Source organism: Onychostruthus taczanowskii, unplaced genomic scaffold (assembly GCF_017590055.1).
Source record: "Onychostruthus taczanowskii isolate IOZ18803 unplaced genomic scaffold, ASM1759005v1 scaffold42, whole genome shotgun sequence".
Lineage (NCBI taxonomy): Eukaryota > Metazoa > Chordata > Aves > Passeriformes > Passeridae > Onychostruthus > Onychostruthus taczanowskii.
This window is the reverse complement of record NW_024501682.1, coordinates 4820858-4839990: the sequence shown is the minus strand read 5'-3', so window position 1 is coordinate 4839990 and position 19133 is coordinate 4820858. Positions and strand designations below refer to the sequence as shown.

The 19133-nt window shown below is 36.5% G+C and overlaps 1 protein-coding gene across 2 annotated transcripts in view; it reads left to right on the top strand.

Annotated features, from left to right (window-relative positions):
* SRBD1 (S1 RNA binding domain 1) overlaps positions 1-19133 on the top strand; it is a 124722-nt gene that overhangs the window by 31546 nt on the left and 74043 nt on the right. For both annotated transcript variants that reach the window (XM_041413639.1, XM_041413638.1), the window contains exons 14-16: positions 383-540; positions 1691-1781; positions 2819-2926. In XM_041413639.1, the coding sequence (XP_041269573.1) occupies positions 383-540; positions 1691-1781; positions 2819-2926 (357 nt within the window). The remainder of the gene's footprint in view (positions 1-382; positions 541-1690; positions 1782-2818; positions 2927-19133) is intronic.

Sequence of the window (19133 nt, the reverse complement as noted above, 5' to 3'; positions counted from 1 at the left end):
TGTAAAATTATGATGAATTTGATCCATGCCTCCTTCAAATCCACTTTTCTTTACAATTAGTATCAACTTTGAAAGGAAGCTGTTCTTTGCTCAAAATTGAGTTAATGTTTGAATGGTAGTTGGTGGGTGTATGTTCTTAAAAGTGTTTCTCTTGTACTTTTTATATTGACTGACTTTCTTAGAACAAGAATGAGATGATATATAGCTGATCCTTTTGAAAAAGGTGTCAACAACTTCATTTGAATTGTAACATTTAATTAAAGATGTTGGAAACATGACTGGAAAAAGCCTTTCAACTTTGGAACAACTAATAAGTGTATTTGAAAGTTAATTGAAAGAAAAATATTTTGCATTTTTTTTCTTTTATCTCTATTCTTCTAAGATCCAAGTTGACATCTGATGCAGAGAAAGAGTCTGTGATGATGTTTGGGAGAAATCTCCGTCAGCTGCTTCTCACCAGCCCTGTGAGGGGCCGTGCTTTGATGGGAGTAGATCCTGGCTACAAACATGGCTGCAAGTTGGCTATTATTTCACCAACCAGTAAGTTTCAATTCCAAACATTTTTGGAAGGATTGATAAAAATACATTCATTTAGAGTAAAGATAAATTTATAAAAAAGTCCGTTTTGAAACTTTTTTTTGGTAAATCTTTTAGTGCTTTCTACACATCCTGTTGTTTAAATTCCTTTCTTCAGCTAGCTTGAGTTTCTGGCACCTGGATTCCAGTGACTTCTTTGGTGTTATTACTGCTCTCTTAAATAGAATTTAAAATGCCTTCTGCCTTCCTGAATGCTGGTTGAAATGATTGTGCCCCTCAGTAGTCAGCAAAGAGAACACCTGGCATTTTTATTGTTTAACAAAGAATTTGAATTTAAATACTTTCTATAATATTGCTTTTTTTCATGGCTAGTGTCTTGGACATCTGGACACTTTTTCAGCCCTTTTTGTTTAGCAGTGTGTGTGTTTGATGTAAGAGGTCAGAAACACTGTTTTTTGCAAAACTTCTTAGTTCACATGTAGAACAGAGCCTTTCCACTTCATCCTTGTCTATTCAGCTGATACACACCTCTTTTAGGCCTATGCAAAAACTGTTTTCCTTTTATTTTGTTGTTGCTTGAGAATGTATCCACCCCAGAAGAATGTAAAGAAAGTTGTGTTCTTTAGAAGGCAATAAAGGTGAGGTAAATGTTTGAGCTTTCATTGCACCATTAGCTATCAGTACTGGTTAATACAGTTTTTCCCAAATGTGATAGATGGGATGATGACAAGAGCTAGCATTGGAATTCTAGAACTCATGTACTGCAAGTCCTTAGACTTTCTAATTTTCATTATTCTTTACTGGATTTCTAAATTCTACTACACTAGAACAATAAATATTTTATAGTAAATTGCTCTTTTTCTCTGTGATATAATGCATTATATTTGCTAATGGTTTTAGATGTTCATTACTTGTTATGTGACTATGTCTGCAGGGAACTGCAAAATATATTAGCTTGTTTTTCTTTGCCAGCCAAAGCATTCTTGTCCTGTGCCAACCATACATTTCTTCTAAATGGATATAATGATCAAAGGGAAAGATGTCTGATTAAGAAGCTTTCTTTGTGAATCATCAAATTAACTTCAGTAGTTCTGCAGGATATAGCGTTTGGACCTTTGTGGATTTAATCAAATGGCTTTGTCTTTCGTTCTAGGTCAGATACTCCATACTGATGTAGTTTACTTGCATTCTGGTCAAGGATTTCGTGAAGCTGAGAAGATAAAGAGGCTTCTGCTGCAGTACAAGTATGCTTAAGAAACTTCCATTTATTACTCTTTCTTACCAAACAAAATGAGTATCTTTGCTATAGAAATACTTGATTTTGAGTGCAATAAGAAACATGCTGATTTAACTGGAGGTTTATTTTCTTTAGTCTAGTTCAGAGCTTCCTTTTTCTTTTGTGTTCATGCTTTTGAAGAACATATATGTTAGAAAACATCAAATCAAGCCATGGCTATGAGCAAGGCTGTGTGCTATGAATGTATAAAACCGTTAATCCATTTATTTTTGGGAATAGAAATTATCATGCAGGTAAGAAATAAGTTTAGCCTTCCTCTTCCTAACCTTCCTCTTCCTAGCCCTCGCAACCCCCAAATCACTCATCAGTCGTTCTCTGTTTCAAAAGCCACATTAGGTTTCAGTAGAGTTTTGTCAAGCAAAGGAAATCCTGCAAAGGTAGCTCTCCAGATGAAATTACAAAGAGGGAGCATGATTAAAAGTTTGTGTCCAACTATGTCTGTGGACAGACATCTGGTCTACTGAGTCAGCTGCTGAATTACCACAGCATACAGTCCAGTTTGTCTATAAGCATTAGATTGGCTTTAAAGAAGGTGATTTGGTGGCTGACTGGCTGTGGTGTGGGCAGTCAGAGGGAATGACCTTGCAAGCTGTTGGAAACTATGATATTCCCATTAAGGAATGAAGATGGTGATTGCTTTGGCTTCTGCTCTTTTTCATGACTCATACCAGATGAAAGTATTTGAGGACTATAAATAACATTCCATTTATTAATATGAAATATCATTTTTGGATTTTCTGCTTATATTGCCACTGTACAATCCCATTACAAATAAGAGAAAATTTTTGAGTTGTCTCATGAACTGTCCCATTGAAAACCTGTTAAACACAACGTGATGCTTCTAGGAATGTTTTCTCATTACATCTGGGCCTTGTGTTGTCTAAAATCAGATGTATTGATCGCTGTGGTGGATTGAATACTATGCATGAAAAGGTATAAAATAATATTTGAGAGTAACTGTTTGGTTTTTTAACCCACACAAAGCTGCAGCACTGTTGTGATTGGCAATGGCACAGCCTGCAGAGAAACAGAAGCTTATTTTGCTGACTTAATTATGAAGAAATATTTTGCACCGCTGGATGTTGTTTACTGGTAAGATCCCTTTGCTGGGATATTATTCATTTGTTCAGCATATTTTAACCTAACAGGTAATTTTAGATGTAATTTTTGAAGTATTTCTTTTTGCTGCCTTGTCTGTATTTGAGTCAAGCTTGACCCAACTTTCTAGCCAAGGAAAACTAGCTGTAGGTCTTTGGAGCATGACAGTAGTTATCCTGAGTCAGAGAGACTCGCTGAAGCATTTTATTTTTTCTTCCTGAGGTTCACTCTCTTGCTATTATCATTGTAACAAAGTATGTGAGAATAGCAGCACTAACAGCTAAGGACCCGTTTGGCATTGTGTATTTATTTCTTGATAAATGAAGTTTAACTGCACATGATAAAGCTTCTGTTGTCTGACTGCAGTATGGAATGCTTGGTAATCCATGGGAATTAAATGATCTGGACGTAAATACTGAGTTAATACCAAGTGGAGAGTACTAAATATATTTATCCTTTTCAGACTTCAAATTTTATCCATTAGTTTGTTGAATTTGGACTAAAGTATTCTTCTGTTAGTTTGGATGGAAACTGTATTATATCACTTGCTTTTCTACCATGCAGTACTCCTCTCTTTTTTTTTTTTAATTCCCACCTTTATTTTTTTCTAAAGCATTTTTTGTAATTTACATTGGATTATCTTTTGTGCCAACATTTAACAGTAGTATTTAGTTTTCACTGTCTTAGCAGACTAAGTTTTCTGTATTTTTAAAGAAAATTATGCCCTTTTGATGTTCAAACTGTTCTATACATTTAAATGTGCCATTTTTTCATAAATTAGGAAGTGGCCTTACAGATACGTTTAACAAATGTGCTGGTTCTACTAACTTGTGGTGCAATTGCACTTCTTTGTTTCCAAGATTCCCAAGTAAATGTGTAAAAGATTAAATCACTCTTTTATTCCAAGAGATGTAGTAAATGTCTTCTAATTGTAATTGTTTGCAAAGGGAAGAGGCTATTCAAGCTTCTGAAGAATTAGGCATCCCCTTTACTGAGTCCAGCACAAAAACCAGTGAATGTTTTACGACTGTAGAGAGTGCAAAACACTTCATACTGTGTGGATTTTGGCAAATGCTTAATTTCACTATTGTTTACTTAATATAGATTAAAAATCCATTATTATAGCAATAAGCATTTCATCTGAAATAGTGGTTTTGTTTATTTATTTATCATATACTAGCTTACACAGAAAAGTTTATTTATATAATACTGTGATTGTTTTTCTCACTGTTTACCTCTTCTGATATAATATTTTCTCCCTGTTTATAGTTCAAGATGACAAAATTTTTAAGTAGTACTTAAGTTACCAAGTTCTTAGAACCGGTAAAAGCTCTTGTGTAATAGGAATTAGTATAAATGCTGTATGGCAGAAGTCAGGTTAACAAGTTTGTTGCTTTCTCTAATAGTGACTGATAATTTTTTAATCTTTCACTTTCTCCAAAACTGGCATTTATAGTCAAAATCTATAACTGCAGTTGTTTAACTTGACATGTAATATCCTGAAAATTAACATGATCAGAAATATTTTTTTTTAATTTATACATTTATATTGTTAGTGGTTTTCTTATGTTGGCCTCATATGGCAGAGCTAGTCGATGCTTCAGAATCTGTGTGCAGAGCCATGAGGTGCTTCACGTTAAAGCAAAGTGGTTTTTTTGTACTTCTTGCTATTGGTGATGTCTGGGGCTCTTGAACTTTGTAAACTGCTGTCTGTGTGTGAATTTACGTAGATGAGTTTACTGACAGGCTGCATTTGCAGAGCTTGTTACTCTTCACATTTGGTCAGTCTGTACTGAGTTTTTTCATGAGGATCACGATTCCCATATATCCCCTTCTGATAAACTAGTTTCATTTACATCCCATTACTTTATCCAGTGGTAGGGATTCCAAGCCATGCTGCTGAACCCTGGAAGGCAGCTACTTTTTCCTTTCCAGCTCCAGAAAGCATTAATCTCCTTGGTATTTCTTAGTAACAGAAAGGAACGATGAGTCCAGCCATCCAACCCCCACTTGTGATAATCCAGTGAAATGCCTGGAATTTCTATCAGTCCGAGTTTAAAATGTGGTACTTGCTAAATGTGGAGCAATTAGCGCAGTGTTACTGTTTGAGCAATAGGAGACAGTAGGTGTACATTGGGATAACTGCTATGCCTTTTGAGGGGAACTATGAAAGGTGACTTGGAAGAATATGCTCTGCTGATCCTCTTCTTTTTAAATAGTAAAGTCCTCTAGAGTATGTGCTTTCAGATCACAAACAGCTTTTCTTCTTCCATGTTCAGAGTCTTCCCTGGATTATGTTGTTTTCTCATGACAGGCTTTTTTTAAAAGTATGAGGACTTTGTTATACATAGGCTGAATACATATCTCTCATCAGTTCTGTGGAAACCTGTATGTGCTTTTGGATGAAGTGATTAATTGTTTTTAGTTAAAATCTGTAAGAAATAATTTCAGCCATTGTTGGGGAACAGTTAATTCTTAAAGAAGGCCTGCTTCAGCAGGTTGCAGTTGTAAATAAAGAATGGATTTGCTAATCAACATAGTTTTTGAACTGTGAGGAAAACAAAGAAACAAAGAACCCCAAACAAAACAAAACTACTTAAACCCCCTAGAACAAAAATCCCCATCCAGTACTTGAACTGTAACAGAATGACTCGGTTTCATCTAACATGATACCATTTCCCAAGCTTTCAGTTTCTCACAGGGATGCACTGAGCTGCATCAAGGTGGAAATCATTGCCCAGAAAAACAGACCTCAGCTAATTGCTGTATGCAAGTTTTAGAGAATTAGTAATTGTATCTGTGTTGAAATTTTTGTTCCTTAAAGGAGTCAAAATGTAAAGGCGCTTGGCAGATTAGGTTGGACACTCACCATAAGCTGTTGTTCAGAAAGGTGAATGTGGGGGAGGTACTACAGATTTCAACTTCCTCAGGAAATATTAGCAGTAGAGAATAGGATCAGGAATGATTATTAAAAAATTTAAATCTGTTCATACATTTCTGTCCAGTTCATCATATAGAGCTTGGAATCATACATTTCCAGGGAAGTGAGGCAATAGTAGAAGATGTAATTTCAGAAAGGTGTGTGCAGTTGGTGAATGCACAAATAATAAGGCTAAAGATAATATATGAAAAGCAAGTGATTGAAGTTAAAAATACTTAGCAATGGCAAATATAAACTGCGTAGAGTTTTACTGACAAAGAGAAGACAAATCAGTGAAGACAGTAGTAGGAAATGAAGCATATGGCATTATTTTTCGTGTGGCTTTAAAACCTGTCTGGACTCAGCTTGACAGTTTTTGATTTAAAGAAAATATTTTTCACTATTTTTGTAACTAACATGCTTTCAGATAGCTACATCCAACCTAAATAACGACAGGACTTTATTTTCCTTTTTTTTTTTTTTTTTTTTTCTAATGTAGTTTCCCTTTTAGAGCTGTGTTTATTGACTTAGATTAGGATTGGACTAGAGCCAGGGACAGTCATATCTAGTCTGTGGGTTTTTTGTTACAAATCAGTTTTTGTTACAAGGTTCAATAAATATTTTTGATTATTTATGTTAGTTCTATTGTGATTTCTTGCCAAAGATACATTGTATTATAACCAAAACAGATGTTCAAGTTTAGACAAGTGTATTTGTTTTAACGGGACCAGAAATGTAAATGAAACAAAATTGTGTTCAGCATTAACATGGCAGATGATGAACTTTCAGGATTTCATTGGCCTTTTTGGATTAAATGAAAATGTTGAAAAAATATTTCAGGAATCTGTTTTTCTTTGATTGCTGTCAGTTTGAGGCATCTTGGAAATGAAAACTATCTGAATGACAGGTGGACTATGCTAAAATAAACAGCTCAATCTTTGTATTTGGCAGAATCAAATCACAATTTGTCTTTCAGCCTCAATGGTTTTGTTGTCACAATACGAGCATTCTTACTGGTCTAACTCTTCTTATGTGCTTGCTGCATTAATGCACACTCAGAGTAAAGTATTTCAGCTTGTATTTAAAAGGAAGTTTGACAAGTGTCAGGAATTGTTAATTGTTTTCAACATGTAGCCTAGAATGCAGTCAGGCAAGTGTATTTTCTGTTGTTGAAATGGGTTGGTGTTTAATTTCTGTCTACTTGGTTTTAAACTTGATGCAAAATCCTTTTCTGCCACTTACAGCAAAATCTTTTCTTACCCTCAAGACTTCATAAGCAATGTAATTAATAATTTACTGCTGTTTGAGTTCCAACACTTCTGTACTGTGACAAATAGGGGAAAGTCTGTAATGTCCTGTAAAGTTCTCATTGGGTTTTCTTTAATGTTTAAATTATCTGCTTTAGAATACTTAGAAATTTTCTGCTAAGGTAGAATAGGACTGTAACCTTTTGAAGTTGGACCTTGGTGGCAAGAAATTGATTTGGAATTGTTTGTTCTACAGGACTTTAGGTCCGCTTGTTATTTTATAGGTGTCTGCACATGCTTTAAATATCCTTTTCAATTTCAATGTGTGTTTTATGTTGTTGAATATCTACATTATGCTCTCTCAGCTTTAACAAATGCCACTTTCAAGTTCCATGCCTCTACATTTCTAATGTTACACTAGCTTAATTCCCATTACTTTTCTGCTTCATAGCACTCGCAGTTTGAAAGGGACCTAACATTCGGGCTCACATTATGATAATTAGGTTTCAAAGCAGTGTGGGGAGATTAAGATGTCTGAAGTCTAGTTGCCGAATAAAGTTCAGAACTACTTGTAAAACTTGTTTGAGTGGTTAACAGAAGTGGTTTTATTTATTCAGTGCTCATGCAGCATTAATCCGTATTTCATCAGGTACCCACAGTGCTGTAACTCTAGATATGACCTTGGGACTTAATTTACCCCATCTCAGTTTTCCTTATTAATGTGCCATGAAAGAGGTACATGAAAGATAGCCAACTTCAAAGCACCTTTTCAAATAAAGTGGTTGATATGAATCCTCTGGTATTTAACACTGTCTGTCAAATGTTTCAGCTGGTTTGCATCCTTTTACAAGCTATTGCTTGCTGCATTAATGCAGTTGTTTCAAGTCTGTTGAGAGTTTGAAGGGGGTAGGGATATGGGAAACTTTATTCCTATTTCTTTTTGATTGTGTTTCCTTTAAGCTGTTATTTTTGTCTGTTAAGCTATATAACTCTCTTGATGACACATTTATGTACACACACCTACACACCTTAGGTCATTAGTTGTCTGATCCAGAGGTGGAAAGTAGTTTGGAAAGTTTTGGCTAAAGGAATACATATTTAGCGGAAACAAAGCACTCATCTGAAATGTGCACTGAAGAACCTTTGTTTTGCCTTCATCTCTTTCAAGCTGTAGTAGAGTCATAAGACGTCCTAAACAGCAAAGTACTACTTTGAGGAACAAAGAGGTTTAAAATGTGTATGAAAATGACATAGTCAATGAAAACATTTTAAATTACATAGTGATTTCTAGCCAAACTATCTTTCCTCCCTTACTTAAAAGTTATGTTCTGTTGTGATTATTTACCACAACTGAATGATCATGCATACTTCAACTGAAAAATCATTTTGCATGTACTTATATTTACAGGAGACAGTCCCCTAAGTTGGAACCCCACTCTGCATAGAGATGACTTCCTCCTACTACTCTTGGTTGTTCATAACTTAGTAATTTATCTATTATTTGATACAACATGGACTGGAACAAGTGATTGCATTTAAAACAGGACCCGGTGCTTGTTCCTGGTGTAGCCGTAGACTGCTATCTATGTTGAGCTGCATCCATACTATGTTAAAAATTTGAAATTCAGAGGTGATCTTTGCCTTTGAAGCAAGGATTCACCCCTGCTGTGATTGTAGCCACCTCTACCGTCTCTAGCTGTGTTTTTCTGATGGGAGGGGAGGAAATGGGTAAGCAGTGAAGTTGTGGTGGGGCAGGTGAAACAGGAGATGGTAACTTCTGGCTTCCATAGCATGAATTTGAAACTTTATGAAGCAAACTGTATAAATGATACACTTAATAATTATGGAGCTGTCTCTGATATTTCAGTGAAATAATTCATAGTTTTCAGGATGAGAACAGGGACCAATTGGAAGTATTTCAATGTATTTAGAGAGATTATTAATTCCTTTAAGTTCAGAGAAAGAGTAAGTTGCATATGGTGTCTAGATTCAGCAATGTGAAGGCAGGGGGTCAGGAAGCAAATGTTACTAGTGAAAGAAATCTAAATCTTAAGGAAAGTCTATTTTTCCAGAACACTGGGACATGTCGTTTGACTTGTGTCCAAGGGAATCTGTACTAAAACAGTCTGTGGGGAGAGAGGAAAGTTTGTACAACTTCCCTTCTGTGTTTTCTCTAAGAGTTTATAAAAGTTATGTATTCTCAATATGTAAATCTCTTCAAGCCTTTAAGGGGTACTAAATAAATAGAAGAAAGGGAAGATTTTAGGAGGAAAAGCCATTAAATGTGTGACAACATGACTAAGGGCAGTAATGCATTCTCTTCAGTTTGAAGATTGTACTGATAAGTACAGTTAGAAATGTACTGATCTCAAATATACTTTTGCAAATCAGATAATTACAGTGAGAAATTTAAGATGATAAATTCTTTCCCTCCTTTGTTTTGTCACAGAGAAGCCATTTATATTTAGGATTTCAAAATGAATTCTCTGTTTTCAATTTCATGTGCCCCACTGAGCAGTAATTTGAACACAGGCTGTTTTCTTACAGATCTTTGTTATTTTCAGATTAATGAAACAACTTTTTTTTTAAGATAATCAGCTTGACTTCATCTGGTATTGCAGTACAATAGAAGTCAGGTGAAAAGGGAAAACACTCCAAAAATAATTGCAAACACAAAACAAATAGTTGTTGGAAAGGTAAAAGGTTATTGAAAAACACCAGAGAAAGAAGATGCTGTGAGCAAGAGCTACCATTTCTGCACGGAATGTGCCCATGAGGTCCCTGGGGGCAGTTTTGGCATGTGTGTATTGCATGAAGTATGTTTGTAGAGCGAAACGACGAGTTTTCCTAAAACTCAGTTAAGACAAAATCAGATTTAGTCTTAATTTAAATGTACAGCACAAGACTAGTAAAACTATACTGTGAGTAGGGGATTTTATCTTTTGGGTGTTTTTGACTTCATTAGTAGAAGTCTAAAACTATTGTCACTTCACATTTTGTGGTTTACAAAGCCATCTCCTTTCTTAAAGGCTTTCTGTGTTAACAGATTCCTCTGGCCTAAATTCTCTTGTTCAAGGCTATTTCCAGAGCCCAGAAATAAAAAAAGTTTCAATAAATATAAGGAAGATGACTACATCTGAAGTTTCCTAGATTGCTCCAATCAAAGAAGGGCAACAAGGATGGTGAAGGGCCTTGAGAGGAAGCTATATGAAGGGCAGCTGAGGTCACTTGGTCTGTTCAGCCTGGAAGAGACTGAGGGGAGACCTCATTGCAGTTACAACTTCCTCATGAGGGGAAGAGGAGGGGCAGGCACTGATGGCTTCACTCTCATGACCAGTGACAGGACTTGACAAAATGGCCCGAAGCTGAGTTGGGAGGTTTAGGTTGGATATTAGGGAAAGGTTCTTCACCCAGAGGGTGTGTGAGCACTGGAACAGGCTCCCCAGGGAAGTGCTCACAGCACCAAGCCTGACAGAGTTCAAGATGTGTTTGGGCAATACTCTCAAGTACATGGTGTGACCCTTGAGGATGGTGCTGTGCAGAGCTGGGAGTAGGACTTCATGATGCTTTCCAGGTCCCTGTCACCTCAGCTTATTCTGTGAAATAAATAGTTAGTTTCTGTGTTTGATATTTCTGAGGAGGCAAGTTACATAACAGGACAAAATTAAGCTTTTTGTTTCATATTAAAGTGAATTAGATTATTATTTAATGTACTTACAACTTTTGAAGTTTTTTGTGCTCTTTGGTCAACACTGCAAGGTTCTTACCAGTTTAATATCATAGAAAGAAAGCTGTTATTTAGCAGAACAAACATAACGCAAGATTATCATATCAAATGCCTACTTGTCCCATAATTGCTGTATTTATTTGGTTCAACATTCTTTTTTCTCTCAAGAGTTACCAAACCACTCTTCATTGCTGTTGACACACTGTTACCATGTGCAGTATCAGTAGAGATACCAAAGGATGGAACTTTAAAATCACTGTGAAAGGCTGTGTGCAGGTCTCAGCAGTGTGTGCCATCTTGTATTTCTTGGCAGGAGAAGGCAAGGAGCCTTTTGTTATGAGGAGTCTGAGTGGTTGCCAGGGTCAAGGGATGGCTCAAGGAATGCAGGAAGCTTGAGGAAGTGGTGCAGAATGAATGAGTGCAGTCAGGGAGTAAGGGGCATAGCACATGTGCTTGAAGGTGCTTCCTCTAGACAGACACACCGAAGTACAGCCTGTGGGAACTTTGTGCAGCTGTGACCTCATTTGAGCTGTGTGTTCCTTGCCTGTTCAGTGCAGCAGGTTATGTTAAGAGAAATTTCCCACTCCTGTTCCCAAATCATGAGCACGAATGGGTGGTGTTCAGTCCAACCTTAAAATTGGGGTTTGGAATTCAGCTGAAAAATGTGACCTAATATTGCTTCTCAGGCTGAGCATTGGAGAAGACTCCTCTAACAGCTGCACATAGGAGTATTTTTTCAATACTATGTTTATGAATTCCTTTTTAATTAATTTATTAATTCCTTACTAATTCCTTTACTCCAGCTTTTTAAGCTGGAGTAAGCTAAATACCCTTGTTTCATGTATCTCCAGAATATGTTTGAAAATGCTGTCTCTTAATCAGAAGGCATGGAAGCTTAGAATTTGATCTGTTACTGTCAGGTCCCACATGAAGAAAATGAGTGAAGCTTTAATAATCTAAGCCTTAATTGTTCCAGGCTTGGTATTGATACTGATTTCAAACAAACAGAAAAGCTTAGGCTTTCAGGTGAGCTGCTGCTGCAGCTTTTTAAGAGCTTCCAAAATGAGCATGTGTAGTTCTGTAGTTTCAGGTGGCTTTTTTTTCTTTGAAGTGATGTGTGTGGTCAACCTTAGTTTCTGTCGTAATGGAAATGGAATGTAGTCAAATTTGGATGTTACCTGATAGAACAGATTGAGAGAAAGTGACTGAGCTGAATAATGATGGTTCTTTGATGTATTTTTGATTTGCAGATCATTGAAATTTACTGATGGCAGTGTAAAAAAATCACTCCAGAGACTGTAAGCCTACTTGCAGTGGGCTATGCTCTTTCATGTTCTCTTTTAAATGTCCTGGAAGAAGCCTGTGAACCACTGGTTGAAAACCATTGGGTTTGGACCTGAAAATAGCAGAATGTACCAAGTATTTTAAATAGATTAATTCCTCCTTCTCATTTGTATTTGCAGAGTTTTAATTATGGGAATTTAATTATGGAAAATTGGGATGTAGTTCTTGTTACCCATGTGTGCATTTTAAGCTGCTGGTCTTCACCCATTGCCTAAATGAAATAGAATTGCTCCACACTAGTATGGTATTGTCATGCTAACAACAAAATCTTTGATACTGGAAGTGAATGTAAATTAAAATCATTAAAATGTTAATTTGTTTTGTGTCAATATGGCCTTTCTAAAATAAATTATGCTTGTGGCATTTGGGATATTACGCTATTATCCTTCTTATACATAAGAGACATCAGAAACACTTTGGGTGTTTTAAGTGACTGTGTCATGAAATAGCTATTGGTAATTGGTAAATTTTCACTAGTAAAGACTGAGAAACTTCTTTTAGGCTCCTTACTATATAAAGAAGCTCTGACAGGAGTTATTTGTGAAATCCTGTCAGGAGTTAATTTAAATGGAAGCATGCAAATATCGTGTGATTAATAGTGAGAGCATCCAGATTAAAATTAAAAAGTACAGGATGATTTGTAATGTGCTAAGACTGAGTATTATTGCACAGTCAGAGCTGGTTATATGTTTGGATAGTGTTTTGTCTTCAAGTAGCCATTCTCTAAGAACCTAATGGAGAAGTAAGCATTTTTCCATTTGTGTAAGTTTGCCAGTAATGTGTTTTTACTTAAGCTGAGATTCTGCCAAACTTCATACCTATTCATTTGTAAAACCACATTTGCTGTTCTGCATTTCAGCTCTTGCTGGGCATCCTTTATTGTTGTGAGATGTGATATATAGATTTGCTTATTTATTTAAACTTACTGTGCTATCATCTTTAATGCTGATAGCAGAAGCTTAGAATAGGCACTTAGATTACATTCAGCTTCCAAACATTAGATATCTTCATTTCAGTGTCTTCTAGCCATCAGAGGGATGAAATTTTTCATCTTAAGTCATAAATGCTATTATTAGTGAGAATAAGTTTCTTTGTTCTTTGAAGTATCAATACTGTTGAGATCTGCTAAAAATGAAAGTTTGTGGGCAGATCCTAAGTTTAGATAGCAATCTTTCCCCAAAAATAATTTCAGGGATTTTGTAGTAGTAAATGTCAGAAAATCGCCTCCTGCTAACTAGTTCCTAACTATGGCTAACAAGTTCCCCCAGTACTAGGAGAGCAACTGGTGCAACCTTTGATTTAAACAAAAAAAAAACAAAAACAAAATGCATTAGATTTTAGAAAGATTTGAATATTGCACATTTATGACCTCTCGGTGTCTGGTAGCCCAGAATCTTCCAGGACTGAAAAGCAAATGCAACTTGTCGGGCAGTAAAGCAAGAACTCTTTCCCTCTGCAGTTAGCTGAAATTGCAGTTTCTCATCCTGATTTCAGGCTATTGGCTCTTGGAGGCTGTTGGCGGTGCAGGAGTGAGTGCTGCCCGTGTTGCACTTTCCCTCAGAGTAATTTTGTGTGATGCTCAGACTGAGGGTTATGCTTGCCTGGACTCATTTAACTTTTTTTATCAACAAAGTGCATGGCAGTCTTAAGAGCTCCATGAATGACATTGAAAGAAGCCACAGCAACAGGAGATACTTCAGCACACTTCTGCTTTTTTCAGGGCATGAGAGGCAGAGAATATAGACATGCTGTGTATCTCAAAGGGACTTTGAGTAGGTTATTTCAGCTTGAAAAGGGATTAGACTTAGATGACTGCAGTGTCATGTGGTTGCAACTGAAGGTGCCTGTTGAGGATAATTCCTTTCTATAACTGAGTCCCAGTAGTTTTGTCAATGATGAGTAAGTGAAGAGAGGGACAAATGATCCGTTTGTCATGGTGAGTGATACGGAGGTGAGAAACTGCTCTTGAATGGAGACATCAAAATGCACAAGCTGCATGAGGCATCTTCTTCAGTACCCAGCCCTCCTGCAGCAACAATGAGCAAGTGCAGGGGAGAGGGCAGAGAGGAGAGAGTGATGCTGGCTTTCTTCTTCCTTTTCAGTTTTGCGGGTAGATTGGTGTTGTTTGGGTGACTTCATGCACGGTTGTAAATGTAATCACGTCCATCTAGCAGTTCTGCGTGCTTAGATATTTTCGTTTTCTTATAATACCTAATGCTTCTGAAAGTAAATTTGTTGCTCATGTAGAAATAAAATTTTTGCTTTAATCTTATTTGCAATTTGAACTAATATTAGTTTCTAATTAAATCAGATTTTTTTTTTTTTATGTAGCAGCAAATATTATTCAAACAGCTCAGCTGTCTGTGGATGTTTCTAAATCAAAAGCCTGGAGGTGGGGGCGATGATGTCTATAAGCAGTTACAGTTATTGCTTATAAAAAATTGGCTTTTCACATAAAATTTCTCTCTCAAACCTAATTAAATTTATATTTTCTAAAACTTCTTTGGCAGCCAAGGCAACATGCCTACTGCCTGTTCAGTTCTTTTATTGGGTTGAACTAGAACTAACATTTAGATAGAATACATTTTGACATTTGAATTTGATGTAAATGTTTCAGGGAAACATGCATCCTCCATGGGTGATTCTCTTGTCACCATTATGATGTCGTACTGTAAATATACTTTGTAAGTGGGCTTTCAGTAAAAGCAGTGATGCATTTATTGCTTGTTCCTGGTCTATTTTTCCTCATAGTATAAAATTACAGCTCCAAGTTACTTTTTTCATTTCAATTAAAGTTATTTTCTAGAAGTTTGTCATTTTCAAGTAAATCAAACTGGATATTCCTGTGTTACTTCTCAGTGATTATGTCTCTGCAAAAGGAAATGTTAGATCTAATTTTCTGCTGTAATAGTAAATAGCGACATTGTCAATTTCAATGTTTGAAAATGAAACAATTTTAATATCATGATATGGTATCTTTTTAATATATCCCATTTTTCTAGCAACAAGAACAGTAAAAAGACTTTTAAAGGAATGTTTAACTCCTTTTAAAGGAATGCTTAAGGCTGTCCTAGTGACTATTCCTCTTGTTAACCCCTGCTCCTGTAGGGAAATGGCTCTGCCATCATCTTGTTGCTTGTACCTGAGTGTCCACAGGCACTTGGTGTTGCCTTGGTTGTAGCTTTCTCCTTGGGGGAGCTGGTTGATGATCTCATGGCTTTTCTGGAGAAGACCCCTCACTCACTGGAAAGTCTGAGCTCATTATTAGCAGATCAAGCTAGAGGAAATTATTTTTCCGCTTACTGGCTTCTCTTTGGTAAAGCAGTTATAGTAGATTGTAGGTTACTGGGCTTCTTACACTAACAGGAATAATGTTTTCTGATTGAGACAAGATTTTAAGCCTGGGGTTGTTCTGGTGCTACGTGAGAAGAAAAAAGTGGTGGCATGTAATTTGAAGCAGATTCTATTCAGTTCTATGGTCTGTAGGAAATTTCTTCCAGGTTTTTATAAAGTAACGATACAGATGAAATGCTAGTTTGTGTCAATATACTTTATTTAGTATGCAATGCATAAAATGCAAAACTAATTATTTTTGGTTCAACTATAAATATTAGCATTATGAAGCAAAGCTAGTCTCTGGTTCATATTAAGTCGTGATAAAATAATATTTATAATTAGTACAGTGGACTTTGAGTGAGATGCTTTCTTTATGTAAATTGTCTTTGGGTCATCTGAAATACCAGTTCTAGCACTCAGTGGAGGTTGAAGTCTTAGTGATTACAACAGGTCTTGTCAGAATTTTAATGGAGTATGTATGGTTTGAGTTCATGTCCATTCCTTATTTATAAAGTTTTTGTAGGTTAGTTTCCATTGAATTTAATGACACAATGCAAGTTTGGGGTTTCTTTAGTATGTTACACTCAATATATTTAGATTGCATGAATCACATCTTGCATGTGGTGATGGTAATGTTGTGAGCTTTTATGAATTTCAAAGGAAGTCAAAGCTTGAAGCTTGTGAAATGTTTGTTCTAGTTCTCAGGGTTTGATTAAATGCAAATCCAGGACATGTCAATTTGTGGTATTAGTAAAGCATTAAAGCATTATTTATATATTTTTTTTAAGTAAGTACATCAACATCTTGACAATTCTGAACATACCCATCTGTGGCTAATTTTATAAAATAATTTTAAATATGTAGTTTAGAAATAATTACATGGCATTTCAGGATTAAATTCTCCTTTATGCAAATTTATATTTAAAAAAAAGATTGTGGAAATTTGATCCTTCATATTAAAATCTACACCAGCCGTTCCTTAATGTAATATGGACCTGAATTTAGCTGATGTTTTGTTTGTGCTTAGACTGGGAAGCCTATCCTTCCATGTGGGGGCAAAGGGGAGTATTTAATGCTTGTGCCTTGTTCTTTTGGTGGAGGAGGAGCCTGTTCCCATCTCTGCAGTGGGTGTAGGAGATCCTGTCAGCCTCATCCCCAGCTGGCCAGTCCAAGCCCCAGGCTGGTCCCACGCGGATCTGGGCTGTGATGCCGCACGTGGTGCTGGTGTGCGGACACGAGCCTCGCTCCGCTCCGGCTCTGGGCACTCAGAGCCCAGCACTGCTGGCCTGCCTCCCAGGGGCAGGCTGAGGACATGGCTTGGCTCTGCCACCTCCTGCAGTAGCCAGCAGAGCTGAGCAGGTGCCCGGGGGCAGGAGATGCTCTGCCCTATTAAAGGGTGCTGCGTATCCCACCCTGGCATATGTTCTCCATAACTCCCCGCAGGAGCTGTCTGCATCAGCCAGAGCCCTCCAGGCCTGCACTGCTGTGCTGCCATGGAGTCTCTCTCAGATAACCTCTGATTCTCATCTGGACAATGATTGTTTTAATATTGTGCTGTCTCTTCCGTTGCCCTGATCTCCAAATTGTTGTTTTGTTGGTTTTGTTGTTAATTTTCTTTAAAGTAACAGCTGTTAATTATCAGCTGCAAGAATAGTCTTAACAGTTTAACATCAGGCAGTGGAAATTGAGTGAGCCTGCTCTGTTCCTGCTGGAATCAGCAGGGCACATAGTTCCATTAATTTAATTTTCAAACAATTTCATGTTTTCTTTTTGCTTACAGCATTTGGGGAAGCTGGGATTGTTTAGTGAATTCTCAGTGCGGAACTGTTTTTGAAAACAGAGTTTTGACTACTCTTAAAATCTCCATTTATTTTATGCCCCACTCTTCCAGGGCAAGTGTGTGCTTTTCTTAAGTGTATATTTGGTGCTAAATTTTTAACCTGCTATTAAAAAAAACTTGGAGCCTCAGCTTAATACTATCAAAACATCACAGCTACAGAGGATGCAAATGTTCTTGTTAATATGTAACAGGTTTTAGAGTTCCTGCTCATGGAAATATTTGAAACCTGACTGGACACAGCCCTGAGAAAGTTGCTTTGATTCTCCCTGCTTTGAGTAAGAGTGTAGGACCAGTCAGTCTCCACAGGTGATTGTGACTGTGATTCAACCATTGTGATTCTGAGGCATTCAGCAGTTTCCAAAAGCTGAAAGAATCATTCCAAGACCCTCACTCTTCAGTGGTGGCTTGTCTTGCAGGATCTAGGCATAGGAATAATGAGCAATCCAGAGAAGCAGATGTAGGATAGATGCTCATTGCCTGCATGGCAGGGGGAAGAACTGAGCATGAACTTCCTGGTGCAAACTTTGGCATCTGTGAGAGAAAGCAACATAGCTATATTTGAAAAGGATGAGTTGCCCATTTTAGTTTTGTTAGTGCCTTTGTTTAAAATCACGTAACTGACTTATAGCTTCTCAAATGTTTCTAAGAGACTTTCCCATTATAAAGTAGGGTGGGGATGAAAAAGAGGGGTGATAAGGTTAAAAAAATATGCATGTTCCAAGACGTTCTTCTGCAAAATATGTGTTGTTGGGCTCACCAGTAATTAGATGTACAGATGTGTAAAGGTACCTTCACACTATTGTAAGGAATTCTATTGCTAGAATTCTAGTTGATTATTTAAGTGCTATGTAGCATATCTATGACTGGAGTATAATTTTGAAAATTGTGGTGTAAAAAGTAGGACATAAAATAAGATGCATTTTTGCAATTTAGTAGGTGTAAGGATCTCTTAAAACTAGAAAGCCATCTTATCCTATGCTTACATGTTTGGATAACTAACAGAACAGAAATACTATAGTTGGGATTTTCTATGACTGGAGAGTAATTTTGAAAATTGTAGTGTAAAAAGTAGGATGCATTTTTGTGATTTAGTAGGTGTAAGTATCTCTTAAAAACTAGAAAGTCATCTTATCCTGTGCTTACATATTTGGATAACTAATAAAACAAAAAGACTGTAGTTGGGATTTTCTTTTCAAATCTATAAGTAATTGGTTAGAATTGAAGCATGAGAAATTTCTGTCCAGAATTTTTTTAAAGTGTTTGTAACTGAATGAAAAACGTATTTTAAATGAATTGGTATTTCAGCATATGTTCATGCCAGTTCTAGTGATATTACTCAAGGAAAGTCTCCCGTGTGGATCTGTCACAACCTAAGAGAACAAATTATTCCCTTTTAAGAGAAGGGGGAAAAGAGATATAGCACTACCTAACTGAACTTTTATTTCACTAATTCCAGATACCTATTTTTGTTGTTATCCCCTGCTTTTGGTTCCAGTCTTATGAAAGGAGTTTGCTGTCTGTAAAAACATGCAATTCATTAATGTATTTCAAGTTTATGGGGATTTGGTCATTACTTTTATTTGTGTTTTTTTTTCCAGAGGTTGATACATACTTCTGTTTGTAAAACAAAATGAATGAGAAGGTGTCCACTGTTGTAAATGGTTAAAGGATAAAAAATACAGTATACCTTATATTTAGCTCTCTTTCATTTGGAGATATTTTATTCAGATCTCTTACTGCAGATGCCCAGCAGTTGCACATGAGAGAAGTAAAATAATATTTAAAAC